Below are 16,658 nucleotides of genomic sequence, written 5' to 3' on the forward strand. Positions count from 1 at the left end.
ACTCAACTTCATATGGAAAAACAAAAGATCCAGGATAGCTAAAAGAATCCTATACGATAAAGCAACCTTTGGAGGCATCACCATCCCTGACCTCAAACTCTACTATAGAGCTATAGTAATAAAAACAGCTTGGTACTGGTATAAAAACTGACATAGGGACCAATGGAATCCAATTGAAGACCCTGACATTAATCCATGCATGTATGAACACCTGGTTTTTGACAAAGGAGCCAAAACTATACAATGGAAAAAAGAAAGTATCTTCAACAAATGGTGCTGGCATAACTGGATGTCAATATGTAAAAGATTACAAATAGATCCATATCTGTCACCATGCACAAAACTCAAGTCCAAGTGGATCAAAGACCTGAACATAAACCCAGTTACTCTAAACTTAATAGAAAAGAAAGTAGGAAGCACTCTTGAACGCATTGGCACCAGAGACCATTTCCTAAATAAAACACCAACAGCACAGACCCTGAGCACAACAATTAATAAATGGGACCTCTCAAAATTGAGAAGCTTTTGCAGGGCAAAAGACACAGTCAATAAGACAAAAAAACAGCCAACAGAATGGGAAAAGATCTTCATCAACCCCACATCTGACAGAGGATTGATCTCCACAGTATATAAAGAACTCAAGAAACTAGACATCAAAATACTGAACAGTCCAATTAAAAAATGGGCTAAAGAGCTAAACAGAGAATTCACAAAACAAGAACTACAAATGGCTGAAAGACATTTAAAGAAATGCTCAACATCCTTAATCATCAGAGAAATGCAAATCAAAACGACTCTGAGATACCACCTTACACCTGTCAGAATGGCTACGATCAAAAACACCAAAGACAGCCAATGTTGGAGAGGATGTGGAGCAAAGGGAACACTCCTCCACTGTTGGTGGGAATGTAAACTCGTACAACCACTGTGGAAATCAGTATGGCGGTTTCTCAGAAAATTAGGAATTGAACTACCTCAAGACCCAGCCATCCCACTCTTGGGTATATACCCAAGGAATGCTGATTCATACCATAAAGAGACATGCTCAGCTATGTTCATAGCAGCACTATTTGTAATAGCCAGAACCTGGAAACAACCTAGATGCCCATCAACAGAAGAATGGATGGAAAAAATGTGGTACATATACACAATGGAATACTACTCAGCAGAGAAAAACAATGAAAGCATGAAATTTGCAAGCAAATGGATGGAACTAGAAAAAATCATCCTGAGTGAGGTAACCCAAACCCAGAAAGACAGTCATGGTATGTACTCACTCATAAGTGGATTCTAGATATAAAATAAAGAACAATCAGACCACAGCCCATAGAACCATAGAGGCTATATATATAGTATGGAGGTCCCTAGGACAACTGTGGCTTATAATAAATTTCGGTTTTACTCAATTATTGAAAAAAAAATAGCCAAATGAATGGAAACACATGAACTATGAACCAAGGGCTGAGGGGTCCCCAGCTGGATCAGGCCCTCTGAATGGGTGAGACAGTTGATTGGCTTGATCGGTTTGGGAGGCATCTAGGCAGTGGTACCAAGTCCTGTGCTCGTTGCATGAGTTGGTTGTTTGAGGCCTGGGGCTTGTGCAGGGATGCTTGGCTCAATCTGGGAGGGGGAGACTGGACATGCCTGGACTGGGTCTACCAGGTTGATCGCAGTCCTCGGGGGAGGACTTGTCCTGGAGGGGGTGGGAATGGGGAGTGGGCTGGGGGTAAGGGGAGGGGGTGGGAGGTGGGAGAATAGAGGAACCCGTGGCTGATATGTAGAACTGAATGGTATTGTAAAATAAAATAAAATAAAATAAAATAAAATATGCTGCCTACTGTGTGCCCCGCCATAAGATGCTGCCTACTGTGTGCCCCACCATAAGATGCTGCCTACTGTGTGCCCTGCCATAAGATGCTGCCTTACTGTGTGCTCCACCATAAGATGCTGCCTTACTGTGTGCCCTGCCATAAGATGCTGCCTTACTGTGTGCCCTGCCACAAGATGCTGCCTTACTGTGTACCCCACTGTAAGATGCTGCCTACTGTGAGTCCAGTGGGCCAACTGACCATGGAGAGAAACATCTAAAACTATGAGAAGAATAAATATTTCCTCCTATAAGTTGACTATCTGGTATTTTGTCACAGTAATAGAATGCTAACTAACACAACTATATTTTACTTTTTGTTTTTAATTTAAATTTACTGTATACTCTTACTCATACACAATAATTGGGATGGGTGGGGAGCAGTAGAGTGAGCTGGGGGAAGTAGTAGTAGATGTATATGTTGAAAATACACTGTATGATTATATGAAATTTTCAAGGAATAAATAAAAACACTATTGTTAAAATATTCCAATAACGAAACTGCATCTTATTGGGGGGCGGGGGGGGGATGAGGCTAGAGATGTAGTTTAGTGGTAGAGTTCTTGCTGAGCATTCTCACAGCCCTGAGTTCTATCCCCAACACACACGCACGCACGCGTGCACGCGTGCACGCGCGCGCGCGCGCGCGCGCACACACACACACACATAATTGAAAGACATTTTAGCCAGGTATGGCAGTACTTGCCTATAATCCCGGCACTCTGGAGACTGGGGCAAAAGTAGGGGCTAGCAAGATGGCTCAGTGGTTTAGAGCACTAGTTGCTCTTGCAGAGGACCCAGGTTCAATTCCCAGCAGCCACATGGTGACTCACAACAGGCTGTAACTCCAGGTCCAGGGGATCCAACATACTCTTCTGATCTCTGTGTACACCAGGCACACACATGGCACACACGTATACATGTGGGCAAAACGCCCATACACATAAAATAAAATAAATAAATGTAAAATTTTTAGGGAAAAAAGTAAGTTTACTTACTGTGAATCAGTATGCTAGGCTGGTAGCATATTATGTAATTTCCTTATATTTGCTCAATCTCATGTTTTGTTCACCATGAACCAGAGCAATCAGATATTAGATAGATATAGATACATATATGGTTTGAATGAGAAACTCCCCTCACAGGCTTCCATTTTGAACACGTGGTTCTCCGTAGAAGTGTTTGGAGAGATTTGGTGGTGCAACCTCACTGGAGGAAGTACATCGATGGAAGCGGGCTTTGAGATTCAAAACCTCTTAATACTTCGCATTTCTTCTCTGTGCTGTGTGCTTCTGTTTGAAGAAGTGAGCTATCAGCTCCCTGATGTGATGGACACTTATCCCTCTGGAACCATAAGCCAAAATAAATTCTTCCATAAGTTGTTTTTGGTCATGGTATTTTATCACAGCTCAGAGAGTAATACAGACAGACAGCCTACTCTAGGTGTGAAGGAGCCTGTGCCAAAGAATAGCTTTGTATTCTTTAATGATGGGTACTGTGTTGTTTTAATGGTCAGCCTTCCAGAACACAAAGTCAACAACACTAACAAGCCAGTGTTCACTTTACATTGTTTTTTATTTGACCTTATTTTTGTTGGCTGAGGATGGAAGCCAGGGCTTTTGCACGTACCAGGCAAATGCCCTACCATTGAGTTCCAATTCCGGTTCCTCTATACTGCTTTGGATGGAGGGAATAAGACAAGAAATAAATTATGCAACTTTAAAAACCATTTTCATAAGTTCTCATCAAACCAACACAGAGTTGGGAACAACATGTGGAGTTTAAATGCTAAATCTTTGAGCCTTTCACCTCCTCTTCAATACTTATCACTTGAAGCGAAAGCTGTACTCATGATTTTTCACAGTGCTGCTTCAGCCAAGCATTCATGAAAAAAAGAAAACACCCCTCTTTTCTCCAAAATCTCTAAGCTTTTAGCAGCTGAATAATAGGTTTCCCCAGCAACTGAAACCAGGCAAGGTTTTAAGACAAATAGCATGTTAAGACTTTCTTTCCCATGCATCCAGAAAGAGACTCAAATGCTAACACCGTTATTAACACAGTAAGTTCCATCCAAAACTGAGAAGTCTACCTATTACTTCTGAGGTTGTTTGTGTCCTTTTCACGTGAGAAGAAGGGAATTCACAGGTCTGGTCACCATTTCTAAAATGAATGACTGCCTCAGCTCTTGATAAGGAGAAGACTGGTAGGCCCTACCTCATGGTTACAATCGTTTTGTGTAATCATTACCTGAAAAGAAACAAAACCCCATCCTATGCACTAGTCAAAATATGAGGGGAAGTTCAAATGTGAGATGAAAGATAGGGTGCTACATAAAGAAAAATTAGGGGCGGAGGAGAAGGCTCAGTGGATGAAGATGCTTGCTGAGAAGCCCAGGGACCATGCTTGGAATTCACATGGTGGAAGGCAAGAAACAACTCCTACAAACCGTTCTCTGACACACCTCTACATGTGCATGCAAGCACAAGCACACACACATACACACACACACACTAAGTCAACACACAATTTTTAAAAGAATTACAAATTGAAAAGAAAAAGATAAACGTTCAGTAGAAAAGTGGGCAAAATCCAAGCCATTGAGAAGTTTGTGGGAGCCTAAGCGTCTGCAGTCTTTTCAAATGGGAAGAAAATTAGCCACACAAAGAGGCTAATGTTTCAAATGCAAGTTATTTCTGTAGAGGTCTACATAAGGCACTAGGTCTTAAGAAGGCATGTTGTCCCAAAACAAAAAGCATCCAAACTCACCATTCATCAAAAGCACTGCAAATACAAAGTGAGTGAACAGTAGAGATGAAAGAGCCCATAAATACCCATGTCATGCTGTGAGTCCGGGAGCCGAGACAGCCACAGGTATGCCTTCAAATAGCTTTTCTAGAAGGTAAGTCAACGAACAATAGCATCGCAGTTCTTTAAGTGAATGTTGACCTGGTTGTTCTACCTCCAGGAATTTAGCTAAAAGATACAATTGGGGAAAATTTTAAACTGTCAATGGATTCCATCAATGGATTGTGAACCAAGTGGGGGTGGGGCTTATACTTTAGGAGACTGGCTCACGTGACTGTAGGGCTGGCACATTTGAAACTTATAGAGCAGCTTGGCAACATCAGGCAGGCTAGTAGGATGGAAACTCGGGTTGGATTCTGTGTTTTAGCCTGGAGGTAAGTTTCTCTTTCAGAAAATAATATCCACTGTAAGAGCTTCCAACCAGTCGGGTGAGGCCAGCCATTTAAAGCCAATCGGCTTTACTTGAAACAGTCGATTATTAATGCTAATCAGATCCACAGCCTACCTTCACAGCAGCACCTACCCAGCAAGGCGACACCCAGAATTACCACACATGGTCATGGTGTTACCTCAGAGAAACAGGAGTTATCAAAGAGACCGTCACTTTGCTTCCTCCTGGGTCAATGGCTCCTCTCCTTGCCGCCCGCCCCGAGTGTCTCATTAACATCGGAGTCGGACAGTTCCCTTCTTGTGGCACTTTCAGCTCCATGGTTCCACTGGCTTCTGCACTTCCTTCCTTCTCACTCCTTCTTAGCATCCTTCAGGGATCAGCTGCCACTCACTGTGTTGGAATTACTGAGATTCCTCACAGACCTATAGAAAGCTCTCTTCTCTTTTCTGTTCAGAGGTCACATGATGCTTGGCCTTCGGCTGTCACTAACAGCCGTCACCCAGGGTCCTTCTGATGCACACAACAGACACCAACAGATGAGACCGACCTTCTCTGTGGTGACACGGAGCCCAGAGGAGAGCAGTGCAGAGCTGGTGTGGCCTAGCCACTGGACCCGGGTTCATCCCCATGCTTCACCCTGCCATCTTAAGTATGTGGACGGGGTCCCGTGTTTACAGGGAACTGTTTCCAGTAGGTCTCACTTCAACGGCCTCAGTGCCTTCCTAGCAACTCTTTGGAATCTACTTCCGTTATTTATCCGGCAGCTCTCTGCTGACAACCTACTGTGTGTCAACAGTCTTGTGGGCCCTGGCAGTAGAAAGGTAGAAAAAAAAAAGATAAAACTCCCTGTTCTTGTGGAGCTTATATTCAAAAGAGGAGAACAGGGATGAACTAAGTTAGGAAGAAAGAGCAGTGGTCACTAGAGGTTAAGGAGAGGAGAGAAGCTGGGACAGAGAAGGCTGGACAAAAGCCACCAAAATACAGTTATAGAGGGGGATGAATTCTAATGTTCTACACAGAAGGGAGACTACACAACCATTTGATATGTATTTTATAAAGAACCAGAGGGGAGGGGCTTGAGGCTATCAATATAGAGCAATGATATATTTAAGGTAACCCAAGTAGTAATTACCCTGGTTTGATCATTATACATTACATATACATATTTTGAGTTATCACACAGTAACCCATCAATACATACAATTAGCATATCAGTAAAAAGTTTATGCCCATTTTGGTGGAACAAGCCTTTAGACTGATCAGTCAGGAGGCTTAGATTGGAGGTTCACTTGAGTCCATAAACTCAAGACCAGCCTTTCTGACACAGCAAAACAAACAAAACCAATCTAAAACCAAACAAAAGCCACTTTAAGTAAATAAGCAAACAAGTAAGAGCTACATTAGGTTAATGGCGACAAGCCATACAGAGAAAAAGTAAATGCTGAAGGAAACTGAAGAGATGGAGGCATTTCAGACAGTACAGTAAGAAGGGGCTTTCCGAAGGCCGTAATGTCTGGCCAGGGAATTGGAGTGTGTAATGGGCAAGTCATATGGACGCCTGAAGAAGGCGTATTCTAGACCCAGGGAAGATCTAGTGTGGCAGGATATGCCAGATTTGTGCAAGGACCAATGATGAGGTCGGTATAACCAGCATGGAGAAGGTAGAACAGACAAGAAAGACCACAGGCCAGATGAGTTGGCCCAGAACTAGAGGCTGGAGACTACAGCATTTCTATAGACTCCTTCATAAGGGTTTAGTTTTGCCATGAAAGTAAAAGAAAACCATTGATGGTTTTAGCGAAGAAGTGGTATAAACCGACATTTAATTTAACAGGACCACTTTGATAGCTGTATTGAGGATGCCAGAGGCAAAGAGACCAGTTAAGAGGTCACTGTAGGAACATATAGACGTGGTGATGAGTCGGTCCAGGGTGACAGTAACGAAGGTGGTGAGAAGTGATGTGTTTTGACAGTTAAACCAATAGAATTTGCTGGTGAGAGATAGGAGAGAAAGAGAGGAGTCAGGAGTGAGTTGAAGATGTTGGCAAAATGAGAAGCACAAAACCACCATTCACAAGTTGTGGGTAACTGGAAGTAACACAAATTTGCAGCCAGATCTCAGGAGTCCCGTTCTAATCATCAGGCATCCACAGACAAATAGCAAATAAACAGCTGTGTCTCTCTGCTTGAAGCTCTAGAAATAAGCCAAAGATAGGGATTCAGAATTTGGAAACCACCAGCAGAGAAAATGATATTTAAAGTCCTGAAACTGGATCTCAGTACCAAGGAAACTAAGTTGAGCAAGTAAAGGGAAGAAGTCTGAGGCAAGGACACACCCAATAACCTGAGCCCTCCCATTAAGCTCCATCTCCTACAGGCTGGACCATCTCTGAACAGCATCATAGACTGTTGACCCTCAGCTTTGGCATATGGGCCTTTGAGAGACATTTCAGATTCAACCACAAAGAAGCTCCCGGGACTCTTTGGTGAGAGCAAGGATACTGTGGGGAAGGAACAGTGAGGATGGGATGCTGAACTCCACAAGCCGAAATAACACCTGGAGCATAAAATGGATAGGGAAGACAAAAGAACATTCACATCAATCAACGACTTCGACAGATGTGTAGATATTTGTCTTTCATGTTCTAGCTGGGTTCTAGAATGCAGCTGGCAACTCAATAGTTCCTCTACTCATGTATCCCCTAATTTAGCAGAATAAATGATATTGATTCCTCTATCGAAGCCCCTTCAATCACACAGCATGCATTTATTCGAGGGTAAAGAATCAATGAACAACTAAACAATTAAAAATGCATTGTGTCAGTTGCTGGCAAGCACTTCAAAACATGCATAATAGAAAGAGAATGCAGTGTGGGCAAGAGGGGAAGCTTTCAGATAGGATAACCAGTGATGTCTCTTATACCAGAGTAGAGACCTTACCAGTCAGGACTGGGGTCTTTGAAAAGATTGGCTTAAAAATAAATAAATAAATAAATAAATAAATAAATAAATAAAATCAAGTAAATAAATATTTATGGTGGTAAAACTGAACAAAACAAGAGAAGCCAAAATTTATTTTTGATACAAAAAAAATTAATAGAAACTATAGTTACAGGTGACAGACTTTTAACATAAGGGGACAAAGTATACTAAGTTCAGTGTTACTTCCTTTAAGTTTAAAATTCACACGAGACACCATTTCTTTTTCTAAGAAAAAAGGACAAACTACCAAAATGGACTCAAAAAGTAAAATAACTAGAGAAAGTTGGTTCAAACCTAAATTTAAGTTAAATGTATGTTGAAGAGCAGATCGAAGGCCCCAGCAGTTTCTCAGGCTGATGCCATCAGCAATGGTCTCGTTTGGTCCACCTCAGAGAATTTGTTCAGGATAAAGGCAGAGCAGGAATCCTTCTAACTTACCCTCTGTCTTGGGGCCTAAACTGACCCAGGATATTGCAAGCACAAGGCCAAAAAGGCATACACTTATTCCATTTATGAAAATATATTCTAAATAAATGACTAATAAACCAACACAATGATGAACTGAGAGCAAGCCTTGGGGGTCCAGAGATAACTCAGAAGGTAAGAGTGCTTGCTGCCGGAGCATGAGGAGCTGAGTTTAAATCCCCAGAATCCATGTTAGGGACTGTTCGTGGCCATATGTGCCTGTAACCCAGCACTGTGGGGCACAGAGACAGGAGGGTCCCCTGGGAATTTCTGCCACCAGCATAGCTCCAGGTTCAATGAGGGACCCTGCCTCAAGGGAATAAGCCAGAGAGTGACATCCTCCTCTGGCCTCTGCATGTACACATGCGTGCACACACTACACACACACACACATACATTAATATCAGCTCCTTCCCCTCTACATCCCCACGTACACAAGAAAACAAAAGTCACAGCCATGTACACTGCATCATAGAGGTCAAGAATTGTTGAACATTAGAAAATCCATCAGTATCATTTATTCTGTTAAATTAATGAGTAAAACTCCTATGGTCTTGTTTGGCTGGAACCTCCTGCTCAACTCCTGTTTGATCTGGAAAGCCCCATTCCTCTCTCTCTAAACCCCACCCTCTCAGAGAATCTCCAAGAAAGAAAATGCATCAAAAAGTAGTCCCATAATCTTGGCACCTGCGGCAGCTCCCCCCTGAAGTTGCCAGCAGCCCAAGTCCCCTGCCTATAGTGCTCAGCTTTTGACCATACTTGGGCATAAACCCAACTTGTAGTAGACACATCATCACCCCCTCGTCTACAGGCTGTATAAGCTCCCTGCTTTAGTTCCAGCGTGTGACTTCTCCTGCCTTGATCTCTCGGACTGGAGAACTCACCCAGGATGTGCTTTGCTCAAATAAACCTGTTCTTTTACTTTTTCAATTCTACTTGATCTGGCTTACTGCATCAGCAGAGAAACCTATTATCGAGATACAGAAAGCCTATTAGGTCTCTCCAAAACATTTAGTAAGAGTAGACAGGCATGCAGTGCTGATGAAAAATAAAACCTAGCAGAATAAGATTAGAAATTTGCTTGACTTGTTAACATATGTCTGCCAGAAACCTGGCACAAAAGACGTAAGGGCTGGTGGAGTATTGGAAGCTTTTCCATCAAAAATAAAAACACGGCAGAAATGGCTGCCACTACACCAGTCAGTATTACACCTTCAACTTAACCCATGAAGTTACAAGAATCAGTGTTTAGTTATCAGAACTAGAAGCTGAGAAACAGAATTGTCATTGTTTGTGGCTTGCATGACATTATTCTCAAACATCGAAGAAAATCCAGAGGGAAAAGTACAAAAATTATCAAAGTTAACCATGGCTTGCCTTTACTCAAACAATAATTAATTTCAAATATAATCGGCAAATCATAAAATGTTTTTCTAATACTTCAGTTAAGTCATACATAGGTCTGCAAGGAGAAAACTGTAAAGTTTTATTAGGAGGCTAAAAGCAAGACCTGAACACATCATAAACATGCAATGCTCAGCTAGAGTCACACATCCTTTACCAAGCTGGTTACTTACAAATAGGAAACGCTGGGGCTGGAGGGATGGCCTCGTGGTAAAGCATATGGACCAATCTTGCAGAGGACCAAACTTCTGTTTCCAGCACCCATGTTGGGCAGCTCACAACTACCTATAATTCTAGTTTCAGAGCATCAGATGCCTGTGGCATCTTCAGGCATCTGTACTAACTAATATGCACATACCCCACTCACACACACACACACCACCACCACACACATACTTGTAATTTAAAATAAATATTTTTAAAACATATGAAATACTAATCAAATTGTTACTGAAAACCTTGGGAATTCCCCACACAGAATGTCATGTGCTACTAGGGAAACTGGGATCCCCTTTCATGAGTTCTTAGTATCATTAATAGAAGAATCTCAAAATGGACTCAAAAGGAAGCTTGGCAACAATTTTATTAGAGTTTGAGGAGAAAAAACAACAGGTCAAGAAAGCTATATATTTTGGCAGTTTCCCAAAGAAGGAAGATGGAGAAAAGGAAGAGAAAAAAAAATGTTGTTTGTAAGCAGTCACATAGCAAAGTGTGTGTGTGTGTGTGTGTGTGTGTGTGTGTGTGTGTGTGTGTGTGTGTGTGTGTGTGTGTTTCAGGGAATAACTTCAAAGGAAGAGTGAGAAAGCTCAGAGCATCTGGGAAAGCATGGCTAGTGTTTGGACAAGGATATGGAAAGAAGAGAAAAAAGTTATGCTTTTCCGAGTAATTTAGAAAAGCAGACAGGCTTAGCAGAGCTATGTGGTAGTGGCTTTGGGAGTAAACGCATGGAGGTGGGTTTTCTGGGCATGATAAAGACATTATCTCATTAAGGGGATAATTATTCTTCCCTCCCCTTAGCATGGCTTTAGGCGTATCAAGCTTTCCTGAGTGGTAATCTCTTGGTCAGGTGATTGAGAGGCACAGCTGGGTTAACTTTTAAGGGAGAAGAAGAATGTATGTAATATTCTAATCTTTAGGGCAGGTTAAAATGACTCCATTCCAGGTCAGAGGTAGATTTCATCGCTTAGACCACGAGAAAATAGCTTTCTCTTTATGGGCCTCAACAAAACTCTGATACTCATCCTCAGCAGCCTCTAAGATTTCTGCAGCACCCCTCTTTAAGAATTGAGACTGTGAAATTGTTTAGGAGATGGGCTGAAATTGGCCTTTAAATATAGATATTAAAGCATGAAGATCCAGAACTCCAGCTCCAAAGCTGTTCACCAAAATGGATTGCTGTCTGGGCTAGCATTTTATTCACACTCTAATGTGCAGCCTCCACGTTGGGGTCCTCATCTAGGAGAAGAGCAATGAGAAACCAGAGCTCCCTCTGGCATTCCTGGCCTATGGCCAGGACAGAGCCAAGGGTATTTCTCATTTCTGGACAAGGCTAAGAACTATTCACTTTCAGATCCTTGCACTAAACTACCAGACCATCTCCTTCTGTCTTCATCAAAATATCATCAGGATTTTTAAAATAGAACTTGACAAGTGCTTCTGAAATTCATACAGAAGAGAAAATAAATAAGAACTTAATTTTAAACATGACCTTTCAAATATTTAAAATATACTATTGAGCAGAAGATGTAGCTGGTGGTATAATGCTTACCCAGCATGTGAAGATATATATATGTGTGTGTGTGTGTATGTATGTATGTATGTATGTGTGGTGGTTTGAAAAAGAATGCCGGCCCCCCAAGCTCATATATTTGAATGCTTAGTCATTAGGGAGTGGCACTACTTAGAGGGATTAGGAGGTGTGGCCTTCTTGGAGGCAGTGTGTCACTGGGAGTGGGCTCTGGGATTTCAGAAGCCCAAGCCACACCCACTGGCTCTCTCTTCCTGCTGCCGGGTACAGATATAGAACTCTCAGCTCCTCACCTCCTCTACCTGCTTGCTGCCATGCTTCCCACCCTGCTGATAATGGACTAAACCTCTGAAACTGTAAGCAAGTCCCACTTAAATGCTTTCCTTTGTAAGAGTTGCGGAGGTCATGGTGTCTCTTCACAGCAATAGAACACTGACTATGACAGTATAGATATGCTAGAATAGTTTTTGTTATTGTTATATGTTTTGGTTTGTTGGAGGGGGGCTGTGTTTTGTTTTGTTTTTTGCTGAGACAGGATTTCTCTGTGTAGCCCTGACTGTCCTGGAACTCACTCTGTAGACCAGGCTGTCCTCCAACTCACAGAGATCTGCCTGCCTCTGCCTCCCAAGTGTTGGGATTAAGGCATGCACCACCACCACCAGAAAAAAATAGTTTTAAAGGTAGTATCTTTTTAAGAATGAACAAGTCAGTAGAAAAATAGAGTAACCAATAACAACATGTGTTTCTACATAGTGATGAAAGCATAATAAAAATGAAATTTACACCAACGGGGAAGACTAAGTAAATAATTCAGAGAAAATTAAACATAGATAGAAATAATTAGATACACCTCATAATATTTAAAAGTAAACATACCTCAAATTAATTCTAAAAGAAGTCTTGGTGGTAGAGAAGGCCTTATTTAGTGCGAGCGAGCGTGTGTGTGTGTGTGTGTGTGTGTGTGTGTGTGTGTGTGTGTGTGATGTGTATGGTATATGCTCATGAGTGTGTGGGTCAGCGCATCTGCTCATGTGTGCAGAGGCCAGGAGAGGGGCCAGGTGTCCTCCTTTATCATTCTCTGCCTTATTCCTTTGATTGAGGCAAGGTCTGTAGCTGAACCTGGGGCTTGCATTTTTGCAGCTAAGTTGGTAGCCAACCAACCCCAAGGATCCTCTTTCCTCTGCCCTTCTTGGTGCTAGGGTTACAAGTGTTCATGGGATCACTCAGTAGGTTCTGAGATCCAAACTCTGGTCCTCATAATTGCATAGCAAGATATCTTAACCAATGAACCATCTCCAGCCTCCAAGAAGACCTCCTTAATCAAATTTTAAAGTAAAAGTGCAAAGAATATAAGGGAATGAGAAAGATGGTAGAGCAGAGACAAAAACAAACAAAAACTCCCCTACATATCCCCAAATCTGAAAGAAAACACCTAATCTATGAATGCAGAAAGAAAGTGAGAAGCATGGCAAGGCCAAGAAATGCCTCAAGTAAATAGTAGACATCAAGAGACTAGATAAAAATCCAGAAATACTCAAGTTTGGTGTTACAGAAATACTGGAGGCCACTGGGGATGGATATCATGGCTCTGTTGAGGAACTTGAAGGAAATGCTGTTTCCTTGGATCTAAAGAATGAAATCTACCTCTGGCCCAGGGAATGAGCATGACATTCTGATCTGCTCCTAAGATTAGAACATTGTAGACTATTTTCTTCTCCCTTGAAACTTAATCCAGCTTGGCTTCTCAGTCACCTGCCCAAAAGATTATTACTCGGGAAGGCTGATATGCAGCCCCTAATGCCCTGCTAAAGAGAGGGGAGGAATAATTATCCCCTTAGTGAGGTAAAGTCTGTACAGACATTTGCAGAGCCTCCTTCATGTAACATTGTTAAGCATAACTGACTCAGAAAGGCATAATTTTTTCTTCTTTCTGTCTCTTTGTCCAAAGCTTGGGCATGCTTTTTTGGGTGCACTGAGCTTTCTAATTCTTTCTCTGATGCTGCTCTCCATACACATTTTCTGCCCTGTGGCTGTTTACAGACAACATGGAATTCTCTCTGCCTTTTTCTATCTTTCTCCATTGGGCAGCTGCCCAAACTTACAGGTTGCATACCCTGTAGTTTTTTTTTTTTCTCTCAAATTTTAATAAACTTGTCCTCATGCTTCCTTTCAAATTTTGTTTATAAATTATTTTATTAACAAGACTAAGAACCCAAAGAAGGAATCCCAACTTCTCTGGTAACATGCCATGCAATGAGGGACTCCCCCAAGTTTTGGGTAACATTAGATTTGCAAAGGAAACAACAGATCCCAACTTGGAACGCTGAATGAAGTGGTGAGGAAGGGACAAAATCTTCCCTCCCCAGCTCAGGATCTGCAAACGGAGAAGGAAAATCTCCAGAAGCAACTACAACAGAAATAAAACTTCCACAAGCTGCTGGAGGCAAACACTAGAGAAGGTTATTTCACTGCTGCTGTAGGCTGAGATGAAGAGGTGAGACAGCCTACTCTGCTGGGGAGAAGAGAAAACATGATGCAATTATATCCCAAACCCCAAAGCTACCCCCACCACTGACTAAGTATGTAACGACCTGGAGAACTACGAGAATTTCTGATGGAAGCTGACCCGAACGTAAACTCAGTGTCCACAAATAAACTTACAGAAAATTCTGAGGGACACTTAAGAAAGCAGCCTGGACTCTGGTATGGGGATAAAATCCAACTGCAAAGATAAATACAGCATAATTGCTACCCCTGAGAGACAAGAAAATTGAAATCTAGGCAAGGAAAATGTGACCGAACAAGAAGGCAGTGGCTGGCAGGAAGGAACTATCTTCATGGGGCAACCCTTGCTTAGGGCTAGGAAACTCTCACGGAAATGCAGACTCCTGGGGTCTGGAAGTATGGCTCAACAATTATGAGAGTGCACTGCTCTCCCAGAGGACCTGAGTATGGTTCTCAGCACCCATGCCCAAGGCTCATAACTGCCTTGTTACTCCAGCTCCAGAGGATCTGATGATTTCTTCTGGACTCCACAGGCACTGCATGAACATGCAGATACCCACACATAGACAGTTAAACATGAAAATTAGATCTGAAACAGACAAACAAACAAAAACATGCTAACTCCTACACAGGAATTCAGCTGCAGGAGAGACAAACAGGACCAGTCTGGACTCCAGCAGGACACCACACACGGCCCATTCCAGTCCAGCCTGTTCGAACCCCAGAGACACAATCAGCTGCTCTCAGCACAGGAAGCTTAGAAAGTGAACTCAGGGGACCAGAGAACTATCACACCCAACAGGGGGAAAGTATTGACTAAGTTTATATGTTTTATCTTTATTTCACTTTATCCCTGCTTTATCTTCACATTTGTGTTATTACTTCCTAACTGTCTTGGTCCAGCTTTTATCTCCCTATCTTGTGTTTTATGATTATTCTTTTACTGCACTTATTCTGTTGTGAACCTTTCCCTTCAACCTGTGTTTTTCATTTCCTTGTTCTTACTTCTTCTTTCCTTCCCCCACTCCTTCTTTTCATTCAGTTAATTTCCTTAGCTTTACTAACCTTTAAACTCCACTTATAATAAAAAGTATTCTGACTTTTGTGCTTCCTAACTTTATTAATTACTTATTAATAATTTATTAATTTTCCTTGTTGCTGTAACAAAATACCTGTCCAAACAATTGAGGGTCGGGAGGCGTTTCTTTGGCTCACAGTTTGAGGGTACAGTCCACTGTGGCAGGGACATTGTCGTCAAGTGGGTGAGGTGCATTTCACCCACAGTCAAAAAAGCAGAGAGTGATAAATTGCTGGTGGTCAACTTGCTTTCTCCTCCTTACACCAGCAAAGACCCCAGCCCATGTTTAGAAAATCTTAATCTTTCAGACACATGCCCACAAGTGTGTGCTCATGGGCATTTTAAACCCTGTTAAGTTGGTAATTGAGAATTAGCCATCACATCAACCCTCTTGGGCATCTAACTGAAATGCTCTCTCTTGCCTTGTGCGCTGCATTTTAATACTGTGTTTGTTCTGTAACGGTTGTGCCTGCTGTCTGCGTGGCCCCTCTGACTAGCGGTGAGGACCGTACAGTCTAAGCGGCAACTGCTTCCTCAGAAGACCTATATTATATGTAAGATAAAAGTAACAAAAAGAATGGGGTGGGGGAAGACACATCCATTCCAACTGATGCTCCAATTACATCACCGAAACTCAGAACCTGAAAAAGTCAGTGCGGTGCCTCCCACAGCCCAGAACTCCCCCATAACTGCAGCCAGAGACAATGAAATGACTGAAATGTAAGAAAAACAGCTTAAAACACTAAAAGTAAAAGATTCAGCGACATCAAAGAGGATTCGAACAAGCAGGTGAATGAAAGAAATCAAGACCTAGATTTTAGTTTTGTAAACATAATTTTTTATTGATTCTTTGGGAGTTTCTCATGCACCCCAATCCCACACATTTCCCAGTCCCTCCCAGTCCATCTTTCACCTTTGTAGCAACCTCCCTCAAGGAAAACTTAAAAATAATAAAAATAAAAATATTACTTAAAAACAAAGAAAAACAAACCAACAAAACAACAACAACAAACGCTTCGCTCCTCCATCTTTCCTGCCTCTCCATTGCCTCTTTGTTTGTCTTATTGGCTTTGGGGGCTGTGGTGTATCACAAATTATACTTTTTCTTTTTTTAAGATTTATTTATTGTTTTATATATACAGTGTTCTGCCTACATGCCAGAAGAGGGCGCCAGATTGAATCACAAATGGTTGGGAGCCACCATGTGGTTGCTAGGAATTGAACTCAGGACCTCTGGAAGAGCAGCCAGTGCTCTTAACCTCTGAGCAGTCTCTTTAGCCCCACAAATTATATTCTTTTGTCCGAACAGCTTTGCTTACAAATGTTCCTTGTGTAGTGTGCTGTTGATGAGGTTCAAGGCCTCTGGCTTAGGGTACACCGTCAATACTAGACCCTCACCAAATCTCTTCCTGGA

The 16,658-nt window shown here is 42.1% G+C and overlaps 1 protein-coding gene across 2 annotated transcripts in view; it reads right to left on the reverse strand.

Annotated features, from left to right (window-relative positions):
- The window catches only part of Bfsp1 (beaded filament structural protein 1), an 89,280-nt gene that overhangs the window by 52,204 nt on the left and 20,418 nt on the right, over positions 1 to 16,658 (reverse strand). The window contains exon 1 of one of the 2 annotated variants that reach the window (XM_042276365.2): positions 5,242 to 5,751. The exons of the other annotated variant lie outside the window; for it this stretch is intronic. Within the exon in view, the coding sequence (XP_042132299.1) occupies positions 5,242 to 5,429 (188 nt within the window). The 5' untranslated portion in view covers positions 5,430 to 5,751. Of the gene's footprint in view, positions 1 to 5,241; positions 5,752 to 16,658 lie in introns of those variants that run through there. 2 annotated transcript variants of the gene reach the window in all.

The sequence above is a fragment of the Peromyscus maniculatus genome, chromosome 4, assembly GCF_049852395.1.
Source record: "Peromyscus maniculatus bairdii isolate BWxNUB_F1_BW_parent chromosome 4, HU_Pman_BW_mat_3.1, whole genome shotgun sequence".
Taxonomy (NCBI): Eukaryota; Metazoa; Chordata; class Mammalia; order Rodentia; family Cricetidae; genus Peromyscus; species Peromyscus maniculatus.